Raw genomic sequence first — 23,235 nt, forward strand, 5'->3', positions numbered from 1 at the left:
GAGGCCAGAAACAACAGGGGTGGAGGCTCTTAGAAATACACAAATTCTAGACCATGGAATCAATTTATATTTATTATAAATATCATTTAGTTTAGATTTTATGGGGGGAACATAAATCAAATTTTTGTACTAAATCTGTAAATAGTGAAAAGGGGAATATTAGGTTTAATCAGGACATACTGTAACTGGGATTGTTGAATAAAGGAAGCATGACTACGCTGTTTATTAAAATGTGCATAATTCCTAATTTCCCCTCTTTACAGCCACGCTTCCTTACCTGTGTAAATGAAGCAATAATCTATAGAACAAAAAACACTTTTTGGTTGAATTGGTCACCTAAAACCATTCAGAGACAAAAACATGGACTGTGAAAACAAAAACTACAACTAAAAGAGGAATTTCTCCTACAAAATAAATGCACTATGCACTTGCTGCTTATCCTTGTAAGACCCTGGTGCCAATCCCAGCTGCCATTGGCTGAGGTGGAGTTCACCTTGGACGGGTCACCAGTGTATCACAGAGCCGACAGATACAAACAACCACTCACACTCACTCAGACCTGTGTGTCTCGTGGGATGAAGCCGGAGGAAGCCCAAGCAGAAAATGTAAAAAAACAAAAACAACAAAACATGCAAACTCCACACAGAGACCCCAAAGACTTCTCTTTCTTCTGTTTTCAGTATTTCATAAAACCGCTTTTTTAATCGACAACCCCACATTCACACAATCGTCTGATTTTCAAAGAGGACAGCAAGGAAAAGACTCGATTAAGAGTTATCCAAGTTTATTAATATTATTTTTTAAAACTAATATAAATCCCACAGAATATGATCCTGGTGCCTTTAAGTCAATGAATGCATGGATACCTGCTTAAAGTACTGCATTTCAACACTCCATTCAAAATATCTTTTTTTTTTTTCATTCTTTTTTCATATTCTTCAGAGTGGAAATACATGGCCTCAGCGCACTGTCATATTTACTACTATTCTCCTACCTTTTTCTCTCTTGTGCAAGTCTATGCGAGTGAGTTAGTCAACAGTATTAGTGTTTTTCTTTCCGCAGCAGCCAAAATGGACGCTGCTGCTCAACTACAGAGAGACAAAAGGGAGGGTGGATAAAATGGTTTTGAAGTGTGAGAACAAACAGTAAATATTAATCCCAAATTGAGCTGTGTATTTCCCTCTGAACACACACACTGGAAATGAAAAGTCCACACCACTGCCAGTTTCAAATTGGCAAAAATGATCCCAGGTTGCAGGCTCGTGCGAAATTTTTCCTACACATACATGTAGACCTGAGATCTCATCTTACAGAAACCTAATATATTTAACCGTCACAGGCCTGTCTGCCGGAGAGCAACCCCAACAAAATGAAGAAAAGATTCACAGCAGATTTTCCAACAATCGTTCAGTTTAGATAGAAAGAACAGTCAAGAGAGGGACGTGACATTCTTTTTCATGTTCTCTAAAATACATCGGATGGTGGTGATAACGGTGTTTTTTAGTCAAATGAAGGTGCTGGAGGGAAGGTGTATAATCGTAGCAAAGCATGTGCATATTCTGGGAGTGAGGTGAACATTGGAGTTTATTTCCACTCTAGAAATACTGGGTGTGCACTAATACAGCAGCTGATCTGTTAACATATTTCCCTAGTTAGGAATGTCTTGATTTACTTAAAAAACATCTTTCACTAACAATCCACATCTTCTAAACATAAACTAATCAATACAATGATTGGTAAAATGAATCCTGCAATGTTTTGTTTTTTTAAACCGGAGGTTGACATTCTATTCTAGTAAAGCAAGGCATTAGGTTTTACAGAAATGCGTCTTTACTAGAGCAGCTATCCTCACCTGCAAATTGTTAGGCTGTGTTAAGCCCACGTTATATGTGCAAAGAAATGCATTGCAAGGAAACATGCAGAGAAACAAAAACAAATATGACACTTGAGGAAACAATCAAAAGCTACATAAAAGCTTTATAAATACAATAAAATCTTAAACCCTTAATGGAGAATTCTAGCTGTTGTAGTAATATGTGATAGCTGGCACTCTAGGCTCAATGCTTTTTTGTCAGATATTTTTTATTTTCTCGTAGTGGAGCTGCACAGGTAATTCATGCCATCTTTGGTTGACTGCAGTACTGAAGAGAAAAGTAATATGATCTCAAAATAAACTTTCAACAAAAGTGTTGTTAGAAAAACAGCATCAACTCTCAGCAGACAACTGCGCCTCAATGTCCACTCTGCAGATGGGGCACTTCTTATTGGTGAGGAGCCACTGATCCACACACAGCTGATGGAAGAGGTGCATACATGGTAGGCGTCTGCAGGGGAAACACAAAGTCAGTAAAAGAAAACAACCCTGCACTTTGGAAGCTACATCTGTAATTAAATACACTTGGTTTTTTCTTTTTTATCAACCCACATGTTTGGTGTGCCTCACTTTTATGGTTGGGCTGTTTTAGCCCACTTACTTCTCTAATGTACTTCCTGATTATCCCCGTTTGTTTAAACTGGTGTCATGTTTTATTATCACCATCATCATCAAATCCCACGAAAAGACTAAAACAATAAATTCATCACACTAAACAAATGTTGTTTGCTGCGGCCAGAGCCCGATACAGCTTATTCCTCTGTGCCAAAGAGCTTCATTGTTTTCCACAGAGCACTAAAAACACTTGATTACACTGTGTGACCTCTTCCTTCATTATTTCAAACATGGACACTGTGGTTCATTTCCATCCGTCCCAAATGCACCATCCAACTCTCTAGAGCACGTTCCCAATTTATAAGCAACATTTCCACAGAAGGACTTTAACACGTTAGTTTTGGTCTTTTCGTGGGATATGTTGACACTGATAAACTGCAAAAACTCAAATATCTTACCAAGAATATTTGTCTTATTTCTAGTCAAAATGTCATTTCTAGTCAAAACAAATCTCATTATACTTAAAATAAGACTCATCACATTAAAAAGTAGCTTGATTTTAGACACTTTTTACTTCTTTCAAGCATATTTTCACTTGAAATAAGTAGAAAAATCTGATAATGGAGCAAGTTTTTCTTCCTTATTACAAACACAAAAAACCTGCTTTCACTGGCAGATTTTTCTACTTATATCAAGTGAAAATTTGTTTGAAACAAGTGAAAATTATCTAAAAAGAAGTAAATTTTTAGGCGATGAGTCTTATTTTAAGTGGAAAGAGATTAGTTTTGACTAGAAATTAGACATTTTGACAAGAAATAAGACAAATACCGGTATTCTTGGAAAGATTTTGAGTTGCAGTGTATCGTCTGCCTTCTCCTGTAAAAATACAGACGAGTGATCTGAGAAACAACGAGGCTTCAAACTGTGAAGAACATCTGACTGGATCAGACATCTGTGGTGTTTGACCAGAAATATTTCATGCAGGCACACACTCAAAAATCTCTACAATCCTTAGAGCTCATGACTGTGAATAATGTAGTAATAAAAAAACGCTACATTTCTTTTAAAGAAATGGGGGGGTGAAACTGAAATGTGACGGTCATCATCTCCTTTCATACCAACAGAGGGCAGAAAATCCGCTTCAAAAAACCTGAGCGAGTGCCAAAACCAATTCCTTGAGGCCGGTAATTTTAAGGCACTCTGGGGTTTTCTGCTGATTACGAGACCTTTGGGTTTTTAAAAATGATATCTCGAGAGACGGTGGCAAAATGGAACAAATACACCTGCCATCCCACAAGTCTGTGTTTAAGGGCTCACAGACACGCCCTCCTGAAAGCATAATTGAACACGCTCAAAACTGTGACAACAGGCGGAGCAAACACCCAGGAGGGGAAACCATTTACCTGACGTCCTCCCCCTCCTCCAGTATTGAGAGGCAGATGGTGCATTTTTCTTCCGTGTCTTCATCTGCCCCCTCGTCTTCGTCTTGCTTACCAAGCAGCTTTCTCTGTTTGTGAGAAACGTTTGGACACGAGACTTTTGATATGCAGAATCGATCGGTGAAGCAACCACAAGAACAGTCATTGCATATGGTTAATAATCATAATAATTAATCCACTCTATTAAAAAAAAGGTTACACTGCTCTACTAAAACCCTGCGGTAACATTACAAATACATGTATTAGGTGTATAAAAAATATAATAATGCCTTTGAAGAGGTAACTATACTCAGAACAAACATTTCAACAAAAACGTTAAAATTCCTTTGGGGACAGAGAGAATGGTCATTTTGTCCTGAAAACAGAAAAAGAAAACTTTCTATCTGTTCACTCTATACTAAACAATTCAAAGTTATTCAAATCATAGTCGTTAGCCGAATTCCCTGGCCCCCAAGACTAAAACTAACATCTACTGTACATGTGAGCAGAGACATGTTTCCAAATTGATTTGTTCATTATTTCTCACCGATTCTGGGGTTGCGTGCATATTTTTCCCAATAGATGCCCAAGCTTCAGGGGTTAACTGTTGGTCAATGTCTCTCTCCAACACCTTCTGTATTGGGTGGCAGGGTGTTAGATTGCTTATTTAGATACATTTGGAAACCTCTAAGGAAACCCCCCCCCCCAACCTCACCAATATCTTCACAGCTGCAATCTCTGGTAAAAGACACTACAGTATTTTATACTAACATCAGACGTTTGAAATGAGCACAAAAGACCACTGCCCACTCTGTCCCAGAATGCACTGCAACAGAACATGCACAACTATATACAGTATCTACAAAAACCCATTGAACACCATATACAGTACATAGCTACACACACGCACACACACTCTCACAGGTCCTCACCTTCTTGTACTTGTGTGGGTAAGTGCACCTCTCTATGGTTCCCTGAGAGGCTCCTCGGTTCACAGTCCCCAATCTTTCCTCTAAATGCAGCAGGTCCTGATGGGAGGCAACACAAATAAACTGCTTTAAGAGACTGACTGACACATGCACAGAGGGGAGGGAGGGGGGGGGGGGGGTTGTTCTCTTTTGTGCAGGAAACTGGGGCACACTTTGCCAGGTAGTTTTTTTTTGTGAGAGTGCTCTTAAAATCGGTTGTTCATTCAGTAACCCACATCAATCTGGTGGCAACTCAAAGAGCTTGCCAGTTAGTGATGTCTTTACGAGCTTTAATGATTACATTATGACCTGATCACAGCCTCTCACAATAACCGCTGCATACAGGTGACAATGTGCCGCAAAATCAATCGAATGGCAAAAGTTGTAAATTACCGTTTGTGTAGTAAAGGGCATGAAAGTAACGTTAAATTACATTCACTTGGCCAACTCCTATTGTCCAGGTTTAGTGTTTCGCTCTAAGACATCTACATCTACATGCAGGGCAGAGCTCTGGTATCAAACCACCAGCCTTATAAGTTCTGGTTGCCCCGAGTTTTCTAACACATCAAACCGCCCACAAGTGTTATGGGGTTCGAAATCCCCATAAACAGCCACAAAGTTTAGATGTTTGAGTTCAGATTTTGTGTTTTGTTATGATGTGAAACATTTTCCTTGTGTAAACGTCCACCAGAGCTCTAAATCTTTTACTCTCTCCTTTTCTTCTCCCCTCGCTGCGACAGCTGTGTTTATCCAGTGTCAGTGTGTATTCTGAATACAACGAGACTAAACACTGGATGGTGATGCAGTGATAAAGTTTTTTTTTTTTTTTTTTGCCTTATTTGTACTCGGGCTTATAGAATCACACTCACCATCAGTGGCGATCAACAAACAAACAGTCCTCACCTCGTAGGTTCTTCCAAAGCCAGTCATTCTAGATGAGATGTACCGAATGTGCGGGTAGGTCACTTCAGATATGCCAGTGTGCTGTGAAGGAGAGAGCGAAACATGCGCAACACGTTAGACTTAGCCCTGGGAAAATGCTGTGTTACATAAATAAACGTGGTCCTTCTAAACCACAAGGTTACTGTACTTTACCACGTACACTTTTTGCAGACCTGATTTCATATCACAGGCTCCTAAGCTTCACTGGGGTTCAAAAATAATCTGTGCTGCCATATTAGTGCAGTGCATTTGGGTAAATAGCTGCACCTAGACCGGTTTAGACTCTTCCTGCATGTGAACATTGTTCCCACAGAGCAACATTTGCTTTACACGCATCCTATAAAAAGAGAAAATTGTATATTCCTATTTCTAAGAACCTCTTGTTCTGAAAATGTATATAGGTGCTTTAAAAATTAGAGGGGCACATGTTCATGTGGCACATATGTTATGATGAAGGTACATAAATTTAAACTAATGAACTCTGCAGAGACTGTTCATCAAAATTCCCTTGTTGATCCTCTGGTTCCTCTTCTCTACCCTCTAATTCTGAGCTCGCGAGCTATGATTAACTGGATAGACTCAAAACATTAGGGAAACTTTCAACCGTGCCTCGACTTCATGTGCACCTGCATTGATGCCGCACAAGAGAACTGATTTGAGGTTGACGAAGGCAAAAAAAAAGAAACGGTAACATCGTGAAAATGTGGACTATATTTTCACAGGATCTGACTTGAGGCTTCTGGATTTGTTGAGTGTGCATTTGAAATGCCTGATGAGCCACTATTAATTGCTAATGCATAATTCATGCAGTTCACCAAACCATCCTTGAAATAACTGATGTTACAAATAAGGAGCCAGCACCATTAATCTCAGCCAGACTTCATATAAAAGTGATTCTTTTCTCATTTATGCTAATGTATGCATGTGTGCTGAGGGCTTCTCTCACCATGAAGGGAATGGGGAAGTGGTGCAGTCTGGGGGGAGGGTGGTAGTGGGGCAAGTGGGAGTGCAGGTGCCCTGAAGGGTACGGTGCCACGGTCACTCCAGCCTCGATGCCAAGCTCCCTGTTGACACACACACAAACAGCCGTTAGTCCGGTCCACTAGATATGAACTTAAAACCATTGAACATTTGTGATATTTGATGAGCCGACGCTAAAACTTGAGCTCAATTCAGATTAAAACCACCAGCTGAGCCTCACTGCCTCTGATACTGACCATGCTGTTCTCTGCTCAGGCTGGCGAGGGTGGGAAGACATAGTTTGCGGCACATGTATGTGGTGTCCATGGCCGTAGTTGGGGTGCATTCTGTGGGGGTGAGGAGGCGGACGCTCGTGTGCTCGCCTGCAAGGAAAGGACAAAGTAGGGATGCACGATTAGTCATATTTTCATTGTCATTGCGATGTCAACATGCACGATAAACACACCGCCTGAAATGGGTGAGTATGTTTTATTTACAGGGGCACCTTCTACCTGTAACCTGAGCTACACCGCTAGACGTAACGCAACAACAACAACGGACTTCTATTGTATACCGCGTCCTCAAATGCGTCCACGCGGCATCAATCTGCATATTTGTACTGCCGTGACTTCTCAGGTTTAGTCGACTTAAGGCAGGTTTATAATATGGTGTCACGTGACGCGGTCATTGACCATTCGAAGTTATGCATCAAGGGAACGCGTTGCTCTGCAATTCACCACCATGCCACTAGGCGGGTGTGGCTGTGTGTTTGTGTGGTTTCAGATGTCCAGGAGGTATTTGCCTTATCACGATCTTTTATCTATAGAGCAATAACTCTGTGGAATAATCTACCTCACTACCTCTGTTGTACTGAAAGTAAACAGGTATTTAAAAAGAAATTGAAATCCTATTTTATACGAGCTGTACACGAGTAAGAGTGGTTCCATTTTGCTGTCTAAGAAAAACTCTGTTTAAGATTTGTGGAAATTTTCAAATGTTTGTTTTAACTTTTTAACATTTGGTATATTGTGACTGTAAATTCTTCTTGTGTATATTCTGTGTTGTTCCTTGTGGAGACACAGGAACCGAATGGTCAATATGCACCTGAATATTTGCTTACTTATTGCAAGTCATATCGTCATCGCACATCGGACATTTTGCTGGTATCGTGCAGGTCTAGGACAAAGCAAGTTTGACTTGTAGGTGGTTTCTAGCTGTAATTTCTTTTGCAGAAATCTGATGCGCAGATTACTCACGTGGGGTGTTGCATCATCCTGCGCCTCTGGACCTCCATCCGCTGCAGCATCTCGTGTTGATGGAGCCTCTGTACAGAAGCCCCCAGTGCCGGCATATGGTGTGGCAGGGCCTGGTGGTCTGTGGGCAGGTGCTGGGCCAGTGGGGCACTTGAACTGGTGAGATGGTGGGTAGCGAGCTGGGGGGGAGGGGCGGGAGGCACGGCGTGGCCTGAAGGGTGCGATGGCAGTGGGGGATGAAAGGTGACAGTGTGGGGAATGACATAATCGCCTTGTGGAGCAGGCTGAGGTGTAAGTTGGGGGTTCCCGTGGGAGTGAGGGCAGGCGGAGGAGGGCTGATGGTGCAGTGAGCGTGCTAGAGAACCATCTGGATTAGAGGGGAGAGAAAAGAGAAGAAAAAAAGTCTTTAAACACCAAAGGTTGAAGCTGGGAATATGTCTTTTTTTTGTTATTGAGAATAAATCCCTATAAGAAGGGTCAAATCCAACAATGCTGGTCATTTAAAAACATTGACTCATTGTTTTTATCTTTGGTTGAGTATTCATTTTATATTATTATATATATTCCAGGTAACAGAGGAACCCTGTGTTGTGCATGGTATTAAGCTATATCTCTGACTATATCAGACAGGAAATATTTGCTTGTGGGATAAATTTGCTTTTGGTGTTATTTGTGAAATTTGTTGACAGTAAAATAAACATAAAATGTCGCCTGGCTAATTCTCTAAAGAAAAAACAAAAATTTCATCATTTCTGACATAATGCGACAGTCAAAATGTGAATGCAAGAACCCTACACTTACACCTAATGCACGCCACGGCGACAAACATCTTGGCTCAACGTGTTACAGATGATGCATTTGTGGCGCAATATTTTTGTTGTTTTTCGGGACAAACCTTCTGCTAATATCATTACAGCCTTCTGGCAAAAACAAAATGATTTGAGTGGACTGCTGTGAGTCATCCATTGATTAAATATTCACTTTTGTATTTTAGTTCTCGTCGGTGCAGACATCCCTGCTATTTGTCTCAGCAGGAGTGAAATGAAGAGAAGTGAGGCAGAGAGTCAGGTAAGCGAGAGGTGAACACAGGCACCGGCAGCAACTGACTCTCTTACTACATCCCCACGAGAAAGCCTCGTCACTCGGCTTCACTTTCCATACTGAGCTATTCTGAGTAGAACGAGCAATTAACTACCTCTGCCTGGTACAGTTCCCACAGCACTTGGCACATAAACCATCAGCCTCTGTTAATTACTATTAGCATTAGGTTTTAGGAGTGCAGCTTTCTGCCAATTTTCCTAAGTACAGCACTGCAGATGAGTGATTTTTTTTTCAAATGCAGCAGCAGAAGCTTGACTTTCTTCATTTGAAAAATTCGGAGAAAAATCAAGCCAGTGGGGAATGTCGTGTGTTTCTTGAGCTGCGTAAAGGCGGCGTACTCACAGGAGGGGTGGATGTAATGTCTGCAGGGCTGGGGTTGTGTTTGCGGCTGGGGCTGAGCCACCATGGAGGAGCTGAACGAGTCCACCACGGCTGGCTGGCTGGGCCCCGGGGTGGCCTGGGAAACAAAAGCAGGAGGCCGCGAGGTGGAGCCTGGGCAGCATGGGTCGAAGGCTGAGGTACTGCCATGAAAACTAGCCCCACCGTTTCCACCACTTCGAACGCCGCTGTTGCTCAGGTCCACCGGCAGAGTTTGCTGTGGGATGAAAATGTGGATTATTAAAAGAACAAGAGGGGCAAACATCTCCTGTGGAAAATGAATGGTTATGTTTAAGGGATAGTTTAACATTTTGGCAAATTGGCTCATTGCCATAATCCCTAGAGTCATAGCAGTAGGTTTGTTACCTTGAATTGTCGGTGCAAGCTGTTTTTAGAACGGCGGAGGAGAGCCGCAAGCTGCTCAGAGCTACGCTACAGAGGTTCATGGGATTTCTTGGTTTCCCTCATCAAACTCATCAAATACACAATCCAACAACTCCAAAACGCTCTGGTGGACAAGTTGTGACCCGCACATTCACGACGCTATGAGATAATAACAGAACATTACGAGAAGGAGTTGTTTTCGAGGTAAATTCATGCAAAACCGCTGATATGCGTTCCTGTTGGGGGCAGTTTTTCATCAAGCAGTCTCTGTATTTGCCTCTAAAACAACTCTGTCTGGTAACGTTCTGTTATTATCTCATAGCGTGGTGAATGTGCAGGTCACAACTTGTCCACCAGAGCGTTTTGGAGTTGTTGGATTGTGTATTTGATGAGTTTGATGAAGGAAACCAAGAAATCCTATTAGCCTCCGTAGTGTAGCTCTGAGCAGCTCGCGGCTCTGCTCCACCGTTCTAAAAATAGCTTGCACCGACAATTAAAGATAACGAACCTACTCCTAAAAATAAAGGGATTATGGCAATGGGCTAATTTGCCAAAATGTTGAACTATCCCTTTAAATGATTATTATCTTACTTTAAATGCAGTCCAACACAGCTGACACACAAATAATATCATGTGCCATGTGCAATGAAATTAGAAATACTACTGGACAACTGCAGTGTGTTGGTGTTGAAAGCAGCTTTGCCCTACCTGGTCGTGGTAGTGGGCTGTGTTGCCGCTGCTACTACTACTATTGCTGCTGCTAACTCCAGCACAGGGTGCGGGCAGAGCGCTGGGACGCTCCACGGGGCAACTGGACTCTTGAAAAGGCAGGGTGCCCGGAGGCTGCGGTGCTGGGTGATGGACGTGGTGGAGGAAGTGGTGAGCGTTGCCGTGACCGTGGCTGTGACCGTGGCCATGCTGCTGAGAGCCGCCGGTCTGCTGAGCGGATGACGCCTGCAAGCAGCTTGAGTGGGAGTGGCTCAGGGACAGGTGACCGGGAGAGGGGCCCCCACACGGAGAGTGCTGCTGACAGCAGGATGGGAGTCTGGGCATGGCCGTGCCCGTGTTTTCCCCTGTTGTACCTCCTGACAACCCTGGTCTGCTGTCATCTACGACGGTAACAGTATATCATTAGGAAAACATAGCCAGCAGAGATTTAAATGGCAGAAGAGGGAGAGAAATGCAACTGACTTATTATATGGTGACATCTGACTGACTTAAAATGTTCACACATTCAACTGGGAAATGGCCCAACCATTTCGCTGTTTAAAGAGGAACTATGCCGGATTTGTAGCTTAACTATGCTACATTTTACCTTAATTAAACAGCTTTGGAGTAATTGTGATGGTTTAATAAATGGCTTAACTTGTTACGAGGGAGATTGGAGGCTCTCTGCCTTCAGTGCGTGTCACTTATAGCGTCTCTTGGCTGAAAACCAGCTATGCAAGATCGGGGCCGCCGCCCCGGTGTCCCAGCTCTCGTGCACAACGTGACACAAACCCCCTAACCTGTAATCTCTTGTTTATGACAGATAAGACTACACAAATACAGCGGGGAAAATAAGTATTGAACGCGTCAACATTTTTCTCAGAAAATATATTTCTAATAGAGCTGTTGACATGAAATTTTCACCAGATGTCGGCATCAACCCAAGTAATGCACACATACAAAGAAATCCGAACATCAATGTCCATAAATTAAGTTATGTGTAATAAAGTGAAATGACACAGGGAATAAGTATTGAACACATGAAGAAAAGGAGGGGCAAAAAGGTATGGAAAGCCAAGAAAACAGCTGGAGTTTGTCAGTATTTAGAATGTAATCCTGTCTCCTATCAGTGCAAAGTAATATCTGCTGGTTTAGTCCTGATTGATGCCTTTTAAAAAGGTTTCTCACCACCAAGGTGTCAGACAAGAAGTATTGCATGGTGGGCAATGGCAAAGGGCTGTCTAAGAGCTGTCTAAAGACCTACACAACCTTACTATTGCAAAACAGGAGTCAAAACAATAATCAGAAGGGTTCCCTAACAGTCCAGGACACTGGTGGAGAGCTTCAGACAGACCTGGGATCAGCAGGTACAGTTGTTTCAGAGAAAACAATAAGTAATGCACTCAACTGCCATGTCTTGCATGGTGTGTGTGCATGGAGGCCATGATGGTTGAGTGCATTACTTATTGTTTTCTCTGAAACAACTGTACCTGCTGATCCCAGGTCTTTCTGAAGCTCTCCACCAGTGTCCTGGACTGTTAGGGAACCCTTCTGATTATTGTTTTGACTCTTCTGTTTGAAATCTTTGGTTGTGTAGGTCTTTAGACAGCTCTTAGACAGCTCTTTGCCATTGCCCACCGTGCAATTCTTATTGTCTGACACCTTGGTGGTGAGAAACCTTTTTAAAAGGCATCAATCAGGACTAAACCAGCAGATATTACTTTGCACTGATAGGAGACAGGATTACATTCTAAATACTGACAAACTCCAGCTGTTTTCTTGGCTTTCCATACCTTTTTGCCCCTCCTTTTCTTCATGTGTTCAATACTTATTCCCTGTGTCATTTCACTTTATTACACATAACTTAATTTATGGACATTAATGTTCGGATTTCTTTGTATGTGTGCATTACTTGGGTTGATGCCAACATCTGGTGAAAATTTCATGTCAATAGCTCTATTAGAAATATATTTTCTGAGAAATATGTTGACGCGTTCAATACTTATTTTCCCCGCTGTATAAACGTCGTACTGCTCATTTGATTTCTCGCCGGCGATGAGGCAATCAGTGGAGCAATGTTTATGGAGGAAGGTAACATTAACAAGAGATTAGTGATTAGTGACATAAAGAAGTCCATGTTTCTCACAAGACGAGATCTGGAACACCAGGTCAGAGATGCTGATCTTGAAAGGCTGGTTTTCGGCCAAAGAGACGCTAGGTGGAAGGCAGAGAGCCTCCATTCTCCCCGTAACAAATCATTTAACCATCACAATTAGTCCGAAGCTGTTTAATTAAGGTGCAAATCTAGCATAGTTCCTCTTAAAATGTGTAAACAGCTAACAGGAAGTTGGGCCAAAGCTACATGTGAGTAAAAGAACTGAACTGAACTGGTCTAGAGCAGCTGGTTTCAACATGCTGTGTCCTGTCTTACCCTCTGTGGCTGTACGAGAAGAGCCACTTGGCCTGTGTGCGTGCATACTTTCAGGTATTGAGCCTGGGCAGCTAGTGGAAGGGCCTGGGGCATCATTGAGCTCTGAGGTAGAGGCATGATGGGAAGATGACGACGAGGACGACCTGACTGTTTGAGGGTGAATGCTGCTAGAGGTTGTTGGCACAACTGAGAGATCTGGGGAGAAAGAAATCAAGTGTTCATTTCAAGGAGGAGGAGGAAGAAAAGAGGATTAATGGCAATTGTGCTCTAAGGGAAAAATACAGGTATCACTTAACTAGAGTGTCTGCATTAACTAGAATTACAGCCATGCAGTTGTGTGACTCCACCCACCAGCGAAGTTGCAGGAAATATAGTCACAATCTCAGTTACAATGTTGTGTAATGGCTACGAGTGTTTTTGCAGCACATAAGCTGCCAAATCTGAAGGAATTCACACAAAGCATTCTTCAGATTTCCTATTTCACGAGGCCAAAAATTCATGTTTGAAGGCCCAGTTACCTTGACCTTTGCCCTCCCAAATCAAATCAATTTGTCTTTGAAGTGAACATTTGAAGAAACTGGATGAATGGATGAACCGACAACCTAAAAACATAACGCCTCTCCCCTGTCGCCAGCGTTGAGCCATAAAACAGGGGAGAAATTAAAAAGCAAAATAATTGTTTGCTTGAATTTCTCAAGTTACTGTCAGAAATAAGAATTATGGATCCTTAAAATGTTGTAAGTATTTCATCATGATTAAAATCAAACATATAAAGTGGTCTGGGACTATTATGTCATGTTATGTTAGTTTTCAAACAGATGCACTCTAATTCCAAACATGTCAACATGTATACGGGCCAGTTGTTACTTGTAGATTAAAGCATGATCTTCACAGTTCATACGACCAGTTAAAATCCATCTTGACACTGTGGAAAAGAAGAATCCATGTGTGGACCGTAACATGTGTGTACTTGTCTGCAGAGGCTCAGCAGCCGCGGAGAGGAGCAGACCCTATTAGCATTCCAGTGTGTGAACTCCATCTGCTTTTCATATTCACAAATTAATTTCCCCTCTTTCGCCAAAGAAATGCAAATACACTAATACTCAGCGCTCTACAGTTTTTCTACTCCATCATGGGCGTGGGCTGATAAAGACGACTGACATTGAACTTAAGACACAAAGGTCACAAGCAGCCTGCTTTTACATGATATTCAGTGTACTGTGGAAAATAAATTAAAATGCACATAAATATGATACTGCTTGGGGTTAGTAATATTAAGGGTTAATGAACATTAACAAAACAACTTTTTATTCTCATGACTGACGGTTGTATTATTCATATTTAAGCCATGACATTTTAGTTGATCTTATAAACTGAAGGAAGAAGGAACATCATCTATAAAGATTTCATCCCATATCAACACTGAAAACCTGCATCTCCTTGACTTGACCTCTTGAAATTGACTACATACATAATCACAGTCACATTTGAGACAGATATGAATCATGTGGGAATGAGGATGCTTTATAGATTATCATGTCAAAGGTCAGGGAGCACACAGCAAAACAGGAAAATACTATAAGCTGTGTGTGTTCAACCGGAAGTGGGCCGATAACTAGAAAAGTGAGACCTAAATTAAATCAAGCGTGGTTACAATGGAGCTCATTATGGCGCAGGATGGAGGCCTTTTCAGGGGTCATTCTTACCGTCTTCATCAACAGTGAGGTCCACCACCTCCCCGGCATTCTGACGCAGTGGTTGGATGACAGTGGAGAGCCTGTGACGGCCACGAGGCTCCTGGAGGCGACTCTGGGAGCAGCTATTAGCCCAAATTCTGCTAAGACCCCCCACCGAGCGTGACCTGTAGACATACAGAAAATAAAAAAAAGAAAACATCTATTACACCACACAGCATAGCACAAGACTACTAGGAATATCCTCAAAGCTCAATGAAGCATTTGTTTCACCATTCAGAGGCAACTGGATTTTATGGAGGTCTTTGATTATGTATCAATTAGGTCATCTGACTTTTACCCTTTGTGACTGAGAGATTCTTTAGTTTAACATAACACATACCCCTAAAACTGAAATGGAGACCCAACCTTAGCTTACATTTAATTAATTATGAATAACACATGTATGATAGTGATATATAATATCTCTTGTATCAAGACTGATCACATAAGAAATCAGAGACGGTAGTGGCTCTGTCAGAAGCTACACACGCTGTGTCATCACTCACAGCCCGCAACAACTTCCATCTAAATCTTACAGTTTTTTTCCACATGCTTTGATTTTTTTTTTCCTCTTCTCACTTGAATGCTCTGTACCTCTCCGGCCCTGCCTGCCTCTTTTCTTCCTTTTAATTTTCTCTCTCAGGGGCTCCTGTCGCTCTACCCCTTGCTCTCTGAGACTGGAATGAGAGGCCGGGGAATAGTCACATTTCCCCCCACAGTGCCGTAAAGCCAGGTGATCAGAGGGAGGAGGGATGAGCCCGAGGGAGACGGATAAGAGTATGGGAGTGCCGTAAAGCTGGATACCATGGAGCTTTGTGGCTAGGGGATTTCACTGCTGCTCCCTGAAGGATTTTTAAAACGCACCAGAGCAGAGGGGAAAGGCTGTATATCTAAGTGCCAACAGCACTGCCTTGTTAACCACAGCTTCTGATGTGTAAAACTAAATTATAGACCAACTCAGCAATTTTTACTGATTAAATCATAGACACATTAGAGATTATCAAGCAATTCAATAAAATCCTTACTAGAACAATTCTTAAATCTTTGTGTTTGCATGGATTTCTTGCAGACCAGAGTCAGATGGGGAAGATGATTTAGTAAATTAAAACTGGTTGTTGGTCTCGATGTATATGTGATGTAATGTGTTTTTTAGCCTTGTGACAAACTAGCTAGACAGTGACTGTGAAGAATACATAAGAATGATAATAATAAAATGTAATAATTGTGTTGATATATCTGTTTTTTGATTCTGTCTACGTAGCATTAGCTCTAAATTAGACATTTAAAACTGGGGTCTTTTTTTGTGAATGGTGCTTTCATGTGAAAGCTATAGTGAAAAAAGTAACTTCACAACAAAGTAAAATATATTTCCACAGATCAAAGGTGTGTGCAGGAGTTTAATTACATTATCCTAAACGTGTTAATGCATAAATGATAGGATGTAATCTTATAGACTTGTTAAATTATTGATCTCTTCTCCATTATGCAGAATGCTCAATTAAGAGTTTGGCTTTGATCACATTCCTCAGATGCGTCTCAACTCAGGAAATGCTGTTTATGATGAAGGGGGACTCACATTTACTCACATTGTTTGAGTCCAATTCAATTTCCTGTGAGACAGGCTGCACAACAATGAAAATGGAATTAATGAGGAAGCTGATTAACTTTTTTGAGTCACGAAGAAAAGTAGGGGTGGGAATTGATAAGAATTTAGCGATTCTGATTCCATTATCGATATTGGTTATCGACCGATTCCTTATTGATTTTCTTATCAATTCTCATCGGGTGAGGGAATAAAAGAGAAATGGGTTTGCATTAATGGCTCTAACATTAAAAAAGTAGACAGGACCGACCTGCCTGGAGAGTTTACCACTATAGACCACTGTGGCCTGTTGGGCAGCTGTGCTCACAGGAGTTATCACAATGTTTCCATTTCATGATTTTCACGCATCTGTCCTATTTTTCTCACTAGTTATATTTCACGTGGCTACGAACAAAAAATCTCTTGTTCAGTCCGGTAATGTCGGGTCACTGTGGGTGTGTAACCACATCACCTCCAGGTAGAACAACTGTACAACACCTGGAGCTGATAAACTAAAGGCTCGCATAAATAACAATTGAGTAAACAGCAACAGCACTGACTTGACGTGGGAGCAGCCCACATGTCCACACGTGTGTCGAGTTGCACACACACACACACACACACACAACAACAGGTGTGTGTGTGCTGTAGGTGGGACGGACGATGCTGTCACATCACTCAATCTACCCACACACCTTACAGGCTTCTGTCTCACACCGTGTTGGCTTTGTTCTGACCAAAACACAGTGTGTGTTCACGCGTAATTGCAAAAAAAAAAAAAGGGGGAAGAAAAGCGGGATCGATAAGCAGACACACACACGATCCCAAGGAATAGATCCAAGTTGGAACCGGTTCTGAAGAGTAGTTCTCGATTCCCACCCCTAACTAACTTTGTGCATGGATACACAAACAGACTCCAATTGTGATTGCCAGCAAAACACACAAGGGCTGGTTCGCAGAGGGGTGGGGGGGCACATAGTGGTTGTCGGGGTCTAATTGGCCAGGCTCCTCACCTCTGGTCCCAGGGAGCAGGTCTACCCACCAGGGAGGAGTTTCTAATTAAGTAGACCTGGGATTATTTTGTAAATATACGTTTGCCACCGCGACCCGCATGGAGTGTAAAAGTGGGGGTAGGTGGGTGGTGGGTGGTGGGTGGTGGGTGGTGGGTGGGAGGGGGGGGGGCAGCCTAGAGGAAAACAAAGTACATTGTAAACATGAGCACTATGGGAATGGGTGGTAAGGCGAAGCTGAGGCTGTGCCAAGCCAACATGCTCCAGGGAGCGGAGCAGCGCTGAGCACTGTGGTAATGTAGAGTAAACTGCTGGGACCGGCGCTGCCGACAGCCAAGGCTGGGAGTTTGGGAGTTGAAGGGGAGGAGATCATACAAGGCAGGAATAGCTCGGTGCAAGAGTGGTAAACAATTTGAGACATCAAGTTTGCACAGCTGAAAGTGTTGAGTATGCCTCAACAATCGAGGATACCACGGCATCACTTTTCTAACTGAGTAGAGAACTTCAGATACTTAATAACCGGGAGCACTGACCTGGCCTTTTATCAAACACAAAGAAAATACAGAGCAACATGAAAGCTCTTCATGCTGATACGGCTTATTTTAATATTTTAGCAACAATTTAAAAATGTATATCAAAGTTAAAGGATTCAAAAATGTCAAGGAGGGAGGGAAGGAAGGAAAATATGAGAGGAGAATACAGCAGCAGTCTCATTTGGGAAAGTGGGGTTTATGCCACCACAAACATGAAAATTAACATTTAACACATGATATAATATACTGCACATTGGATTTCTGATGACAGTGTGTGCTGTGGTGAAAGAAAGTTCAGTGACATTCAAAAAGTTCTGTGCTCCTACTGTTATGCATGTCCTGAGCTGAGCTGCAGAACCAGGGCAGAGACTGATCAAGGTCTTTTTAAATTGATCCATATCAGCTATGTAATCCTTGTTTATTGTATCTCGCTGCGCTCTGGGTGAAGCAGCTGCCAAACATGCCCCACAGTGCACTGTTAACACACGAGAATGTTCCCCTAATGCACTGCTGCGCAAGTCTGGAGTGGCATGAACAAATAAATAACAGCCAGCAGTTCACATTAAAACATTTCTAACACTGGTGGTGTGTCACAGAGCAACACGAGAGGAGCAGGTCTGGATGTTATAAAATGATGGTCTTACTCTGACTTCAGTAACATTTTTGAACCGTGTAGCACAGACACTGCAGCATTTGAAAACTTCATTTGAACTTCCACATTTTTAAAAAGCTGTGAAGGAAGAGAGACTGCCCACATCATGCCCAGTTACAACAGGAACTGACGGCCACTCTTCTGTCCAGACATTAAAATAATTACTCACAGACAATGTACACAGCACTACAGGAAACCATTAAAAGAAAAGCTTAATTTTTCATGTGAATGTTGGAGGGAGTGTTATTTAATAAAAAATAAGAGATCACAAGTGCACTGTGAAGCTGGTTTAAACAGCTGAATGTAAATATTGTGTTATTTGGACATAAGTCAAAATTAAATGAATGGGATCAGAGGGAACTGACCAACCCAACCAAGTAACCAGTAAAGGGGAACTACTTGATGAAGACATCCTTAACCACTACAGATAAACCAGCCAGGCCCATGACACAGCATGTAGATGTGTTCTACTGATGCCCTCTGGAAATCTAGTTAGTCCTGCCACCGTCTTTTTATGAATCCTAATCACATTCAGTACATTTACATGACACTTGAATAAACTGAATTGCTGCCTTAATCCGACTATAACTGGACAACTGAAGTGCATGTAAATGCGTTAGTCTGACTAATATCAGAGTTCTCCAACTCCGATTAAGACACCCAGATAATGCGATTGGAAATCGATTTTCTTCAGCAATGTATGAGCCTTAGTCGGACTGAAACTGGACAATGCATGACATGACAAGTCAGATTAGACGCCAAAATCGAATTTTGAGCATAGCTCAATTAAGCTGTGCATACTTTAACATTTCAAGTGCCTAAAACCTTATTTCCTTCTTATGGTTAAACTCATTCATTGTGCAATGATTCACTCGGCCCCTCCCTGCCCGATAACTCTGCTTTCCCTCTCTCAAACACATCGACAACAAGATGTTTATTTGCAGACAAAGCGAGTTAAGTGAGATCCAATCACAAGTGGTCAATCCAGACTCATGTGGAGATGCATTTAATGCCAGGTGTGTGTGGAGCTGTCCACTTGTGATCAGATCAACCTGAGGTGCATGTTAATGCCAGGTCTGAACAGAGCCCACGTTGACATTAAACAACACACAAACTCAAGCTCACATTCACAAACTGCCCCACCGGCAGTATAAATAAAGATTTCAATGCTCATTCTGTTGGCCTTTGATTCTCCGCCCTCCCACTCCCCTGCTGCCCATCCCCCCTTTAGACGAGGCTCATCTCTGCATTCTCTGGCGAGCCAGGACATCTCTGGAAGTCAGGAAAACAGGCAGATTACACCGGCTATGGCATCCCAAGCCTGGTGGAATAATTTCTGGGGAATATTTTCAGATATTACTGATAGATTAATATGAAGTGGACAAAGAGGAATACTGTTAGAGGAGCATTTCAAAAAGGAGAGACAAAAAAAAAGGTTAACACTGAAGCAGAGGTTTGTGAATTGAGCTGCATAATCACCTTCATAGGAAATGAGCGGTGTATTGAGATAGTATTATGTGGAAATAAAATTCTCAATGGGGTGAGAGGAAAATGGAGGTAGATGGTGGGAGGATTTCTCTTTTGTAAATGTATTACTCTCATGCTGTAAATATTTGGCAGTTCCTCTGAGAAACAGGGAACTATGCTCCGATTCATCGACTCATTTTCTGAAAGCCAAGGAAGAATACTCTTCATACCAGTAACATGTGGCTAACATGTGGCTTTAAATAGCTTAAAAGATTTGGGCTATTTGTTCTGCTGAAGAATTGATATTAATTATATTCAATCAAAAGGTTTTTTTCTGTGCAGTGACTGTGAGAGAGTAACCTGGGCTCCACGGTAAGTTGTATGCAGGTGAATCAGCTGGATGCTCTACACAGAAACAACAGTTTAACTAACTTTAAACGTAGACTGTTACAGCAGCAGTTACTCACATGATCTAATCAGACACAATCAATAAATGTGTGATGATGATACTAGGAAGAGATAAATAACAGCAGCACTGTGCACGGCTCCCATCAGTGGTTTCTCTGCTGTAGAGAACTTGGCATGTAACTCTACAATGTCGCAGAGCTATGGGATCCACATGCAAAGCAGCCCCAGTAGAGACACACCACACTCCATACCAACCTCACTATACATCAACACTCGATCTGCTTGTATCAAAATGGTGGAACCTGCATGCACAGACGATCACACCCAATGGCCATACTTAGGTTAAATCCACAGTGGAGTATCCATTTGGCCATTAATATAAGGAATGTTGAGCTACCCTGACAATAAAGAGTCTATATACAGACTTCACAGTGTACAATCAAATCACAAGGTCCACAGAAACCTTGAGAGCTCTCTTGCAGCATCATCCACTTCTCCATTATTTGTTCCAAACACTCATGAGTTTGCCTGAACGTTGCTACACACACACACACACACACACAGCTTCCGTTTATTGCTTGCTCACGAGTGCAATCAAAAGTGCAATAACTCACAAGTATGCTAAACCCACACTGCCCACTCCGACCGCTGTATTTCTCCAAATCAGCCCTCTGCCCCGGTGCCTGGAGCACACAAGGCACCGAACCAAAAGCAGACATTAGCAGCAGAAAAACATTTCAATTTACTGTGATATGAAATCAAAAATGACTTTAAGACTACCCTGATAAATAAATAACACATACAATGACACAACCATTATGGATTGACAGTATGCTCTAAAGAAAGCAGAACAACACAACATGATCAGTCATGTAAAAGTCACAGATGAGAAGCTTGTCCCCAGCCCCAGGCTGCAGCAGACCTGATTACACACAAGTGTAAATTTTAGTGAAATCAAAAGATCAAGTGATATTTTTACTACACCATGTGAGTTTAGAATAGATCCTCCTTTGCAAATGACACCTCATGGGGCCAACAGTAGGTACTATTCTTTTTAGTCCATAATCAAGAAAACTACTATTACTTCTGCTACTGAGAGAACATAAGATAATTGTCCCTGAATGTGAAAATCCTAATCCCATTAAAAAGGGATTCCCACACAAAAGTGTTTATGTGATCTGCAGTTAAGGCATGATACAATGGTAGAGAAATAGTTGTTTAATCTTGTTCACTGAATAATTTTCACCTCCTGTTGAGTGGGAAACAATCATCTCTGCCTATTGTGTCTTGCTTACACTTGTTCAAGATTCCTTTTCTGTTGTGCATACTGTCTAAAACATTTTGCAAGTTGCTTCAGAAAGAAAAAGAACGGTCTAAATAGAGGTGGTTAGTCTAAAAAAAAAAAAAAAAAAGAGAGAGAAAATTAAAAAGCTGTTAATGCACCACATTACAGTCTAACCTTACTTTAGGTACATCAAGAAGAAAAAAGATATAGCAGTATAAAATAAAAGAGGATATTATGTTACACCGCATAGATCTATAAGAAAGTCAAACCACCAAATATAATTTCACAACCTCGCTGATGGTGCCTACCTGAACCCATCTCCGACCGTGACGATCTCCACCTCGCTGTCTGTCGAGGTGACGTTGATCTCCTCGCTTGCAGGGACAGCGGGGGCCGGAGCCGGAGTTGCCTCAATCACCACCACATCCTCATCGAGAGCACCTGAACGCATCAGGGGAAGTTAGTACAGTTTTTGACACACATCGTGCAATATGACAAAGACAGAGAGTTCAATCAAATTCACACAAATGTACATACGTGAAATGAAAACATACGTATTTGGCTACAACACTTTGATCAGATGGAAATATTTTGTTAGTGATACATATTTAAACATATTTAAATCTTTGTATGCAGTCATATGAATCTACTTTTGCACAGCTCCTTATCCTCCTTTTATTTCTAGTCTCTCCTATAACTACTGTGTCCTGGCCAGACTAGTAGTGCACTACTACTCCAGTTCCATCGTGCTAACAGTAACATCGTCAGGCTAACAGTTCAATTCTTGGCAGAGGAGAAATGTGGGTCAGCAGTGCTAAACTTTGCATCAACACTGGCTTTTCTTCCTTCACCCTTTGCAAATCTCTCCTGCGAATGGTTACCTTTGCAACAGATCCTGCTCCGTCCTCTGTCCATGAAACACACACAGTAAAAGAACTGAATGAAGAAAGTGTAGTGCATACTGTTTTTCCCAATTGTTTGTTCATATGTAGTTACCAGTAAAATTATGACCACAATGCTTTCAAAAACTACTTTTAAGAACTGAGATATACCATCTTATGTACAGTATCTTCAGAACAAGGCATCCTGTAACAGATGCCTTGATCTCAACATAATTTGTTCTGTCCAGGATTACAGTGCACGAGGAGACAGAGGACATTGAGAAGCTCTGCATCAATCTGCTTGCTGTTCCAATATGAAAACCTATTCATATTATTTCCAAAAGCTTCCTCACTTTTCTTTCAGTGCCTGAAACTTTTACCCAGGGCTTAATGAAGGTCACTATCAATACCTCATCTCCATGAGTCTTGCATGTGTATTAATGTCATCCAAATCATAAACAAAGAGACCCAGTTCATCACAGGCACGGCTCAAACAAGTTAGTCATAGCAAACTAATCTGAGACAAATGAATCATTCTTCTCAGCCTTGTGAATGGAGACACTGCCTCTTCCAGAAGCAGGCGATGCCTCCCGAATATATCTCAACGCATTGCTCAATCCATATATTTATTTAAGGCTGAAGCAGAGATCTATCCATCTAGAACTGCAGTCCTCACCAGCGATGAACATAATAATGTATGACATATCGTC

General features: G+C 41.8%; 1 protein-coding gene across 3 annotated transcripts in view; it reads right to left on the reverse strand.

Moving 5' to 3' along the window:
* Nucleotides 1–767: 767 nt before the first annotated feature.
* Nucleotides 768–23,235, reverse strand: part of rnf111 (ring finger protein 111) — a 30,232-nt gene continuing 7,764 nt past the window's right edge. For 2 of the 3 annotated variants that reach the window (XM_084000137.1, XM_084000138.1), the window contains 13 exons: nucleotides 21,953–22,085; nucleotides 14,678–14,832; nucleotides 12,972–13,166; nucleotides 10,541–10,941; nucleotides 9,413–9,665; nucleotides 7,973–8,336; nucleotides 6,974–7,099; nucleotides 6,703–6,820; nucleotides 5,718–5,798; nucleotides 4,779–4,874; nucleotides 4,394–4,480; nucleotides 3,832–3,935; nucleotides 768–2,324 (listed from right to left, as the gene is read on the reverse strand). In XM_084000137.1, the coding sequence (XP_083856263.1) occupies nucleotides 2,207–2,324; nucleotides 3,832–3,935; nucleotides 4,394–4,480; nucleotides 4,779–4,874; nucleotides 5,718–5,798; nucleotides 6,703–6,820; nucleotides 6,974–7,099; nucleotides 7,973–8,336; nucleotides 9,413–9,665; nucleotides 10,541–10,941; nucleotides 12,972–13,166; nucleotides 14,678–14,832; nucleotides 21,953–22,085 (2,231 nt within the window). In that variant the 3' untranslated portion in view covers nucleotides 768–2,206. The remainder of the gene's footprint in view (nucleotides 2,325–3,831; nucleotides 3,936–4,393; nucleotides 4,481–4,778; nucleotides 4,875–5,717; nucleotides 5,799–6,702; nucleotides 6,821–6,973; nucleotides 7,100–7,972; nucleotides 8,337–9,412; nucleotides 9,666–10,540; nucleotides 10,942–12,971; nucleotides 13,167–14,677; nucleotides 14,833–21,952; nucleotides 22,086–23,235) is intronic. The other variant, XM_084000139.1, reaches the window with a different exon arrangement.

This window comes from Trachurus trachurus (assembly GCF_905171665.1).
Source record: "Trachurus trachurus genome assembly, chromosome: 3".
Classification (NCBI taxonomy): Eukaryota; Metazoa; Chordata; class Actinopteri; order Carangiformes; family Carangidae; genus Trachurus; species Trachurus trachurus.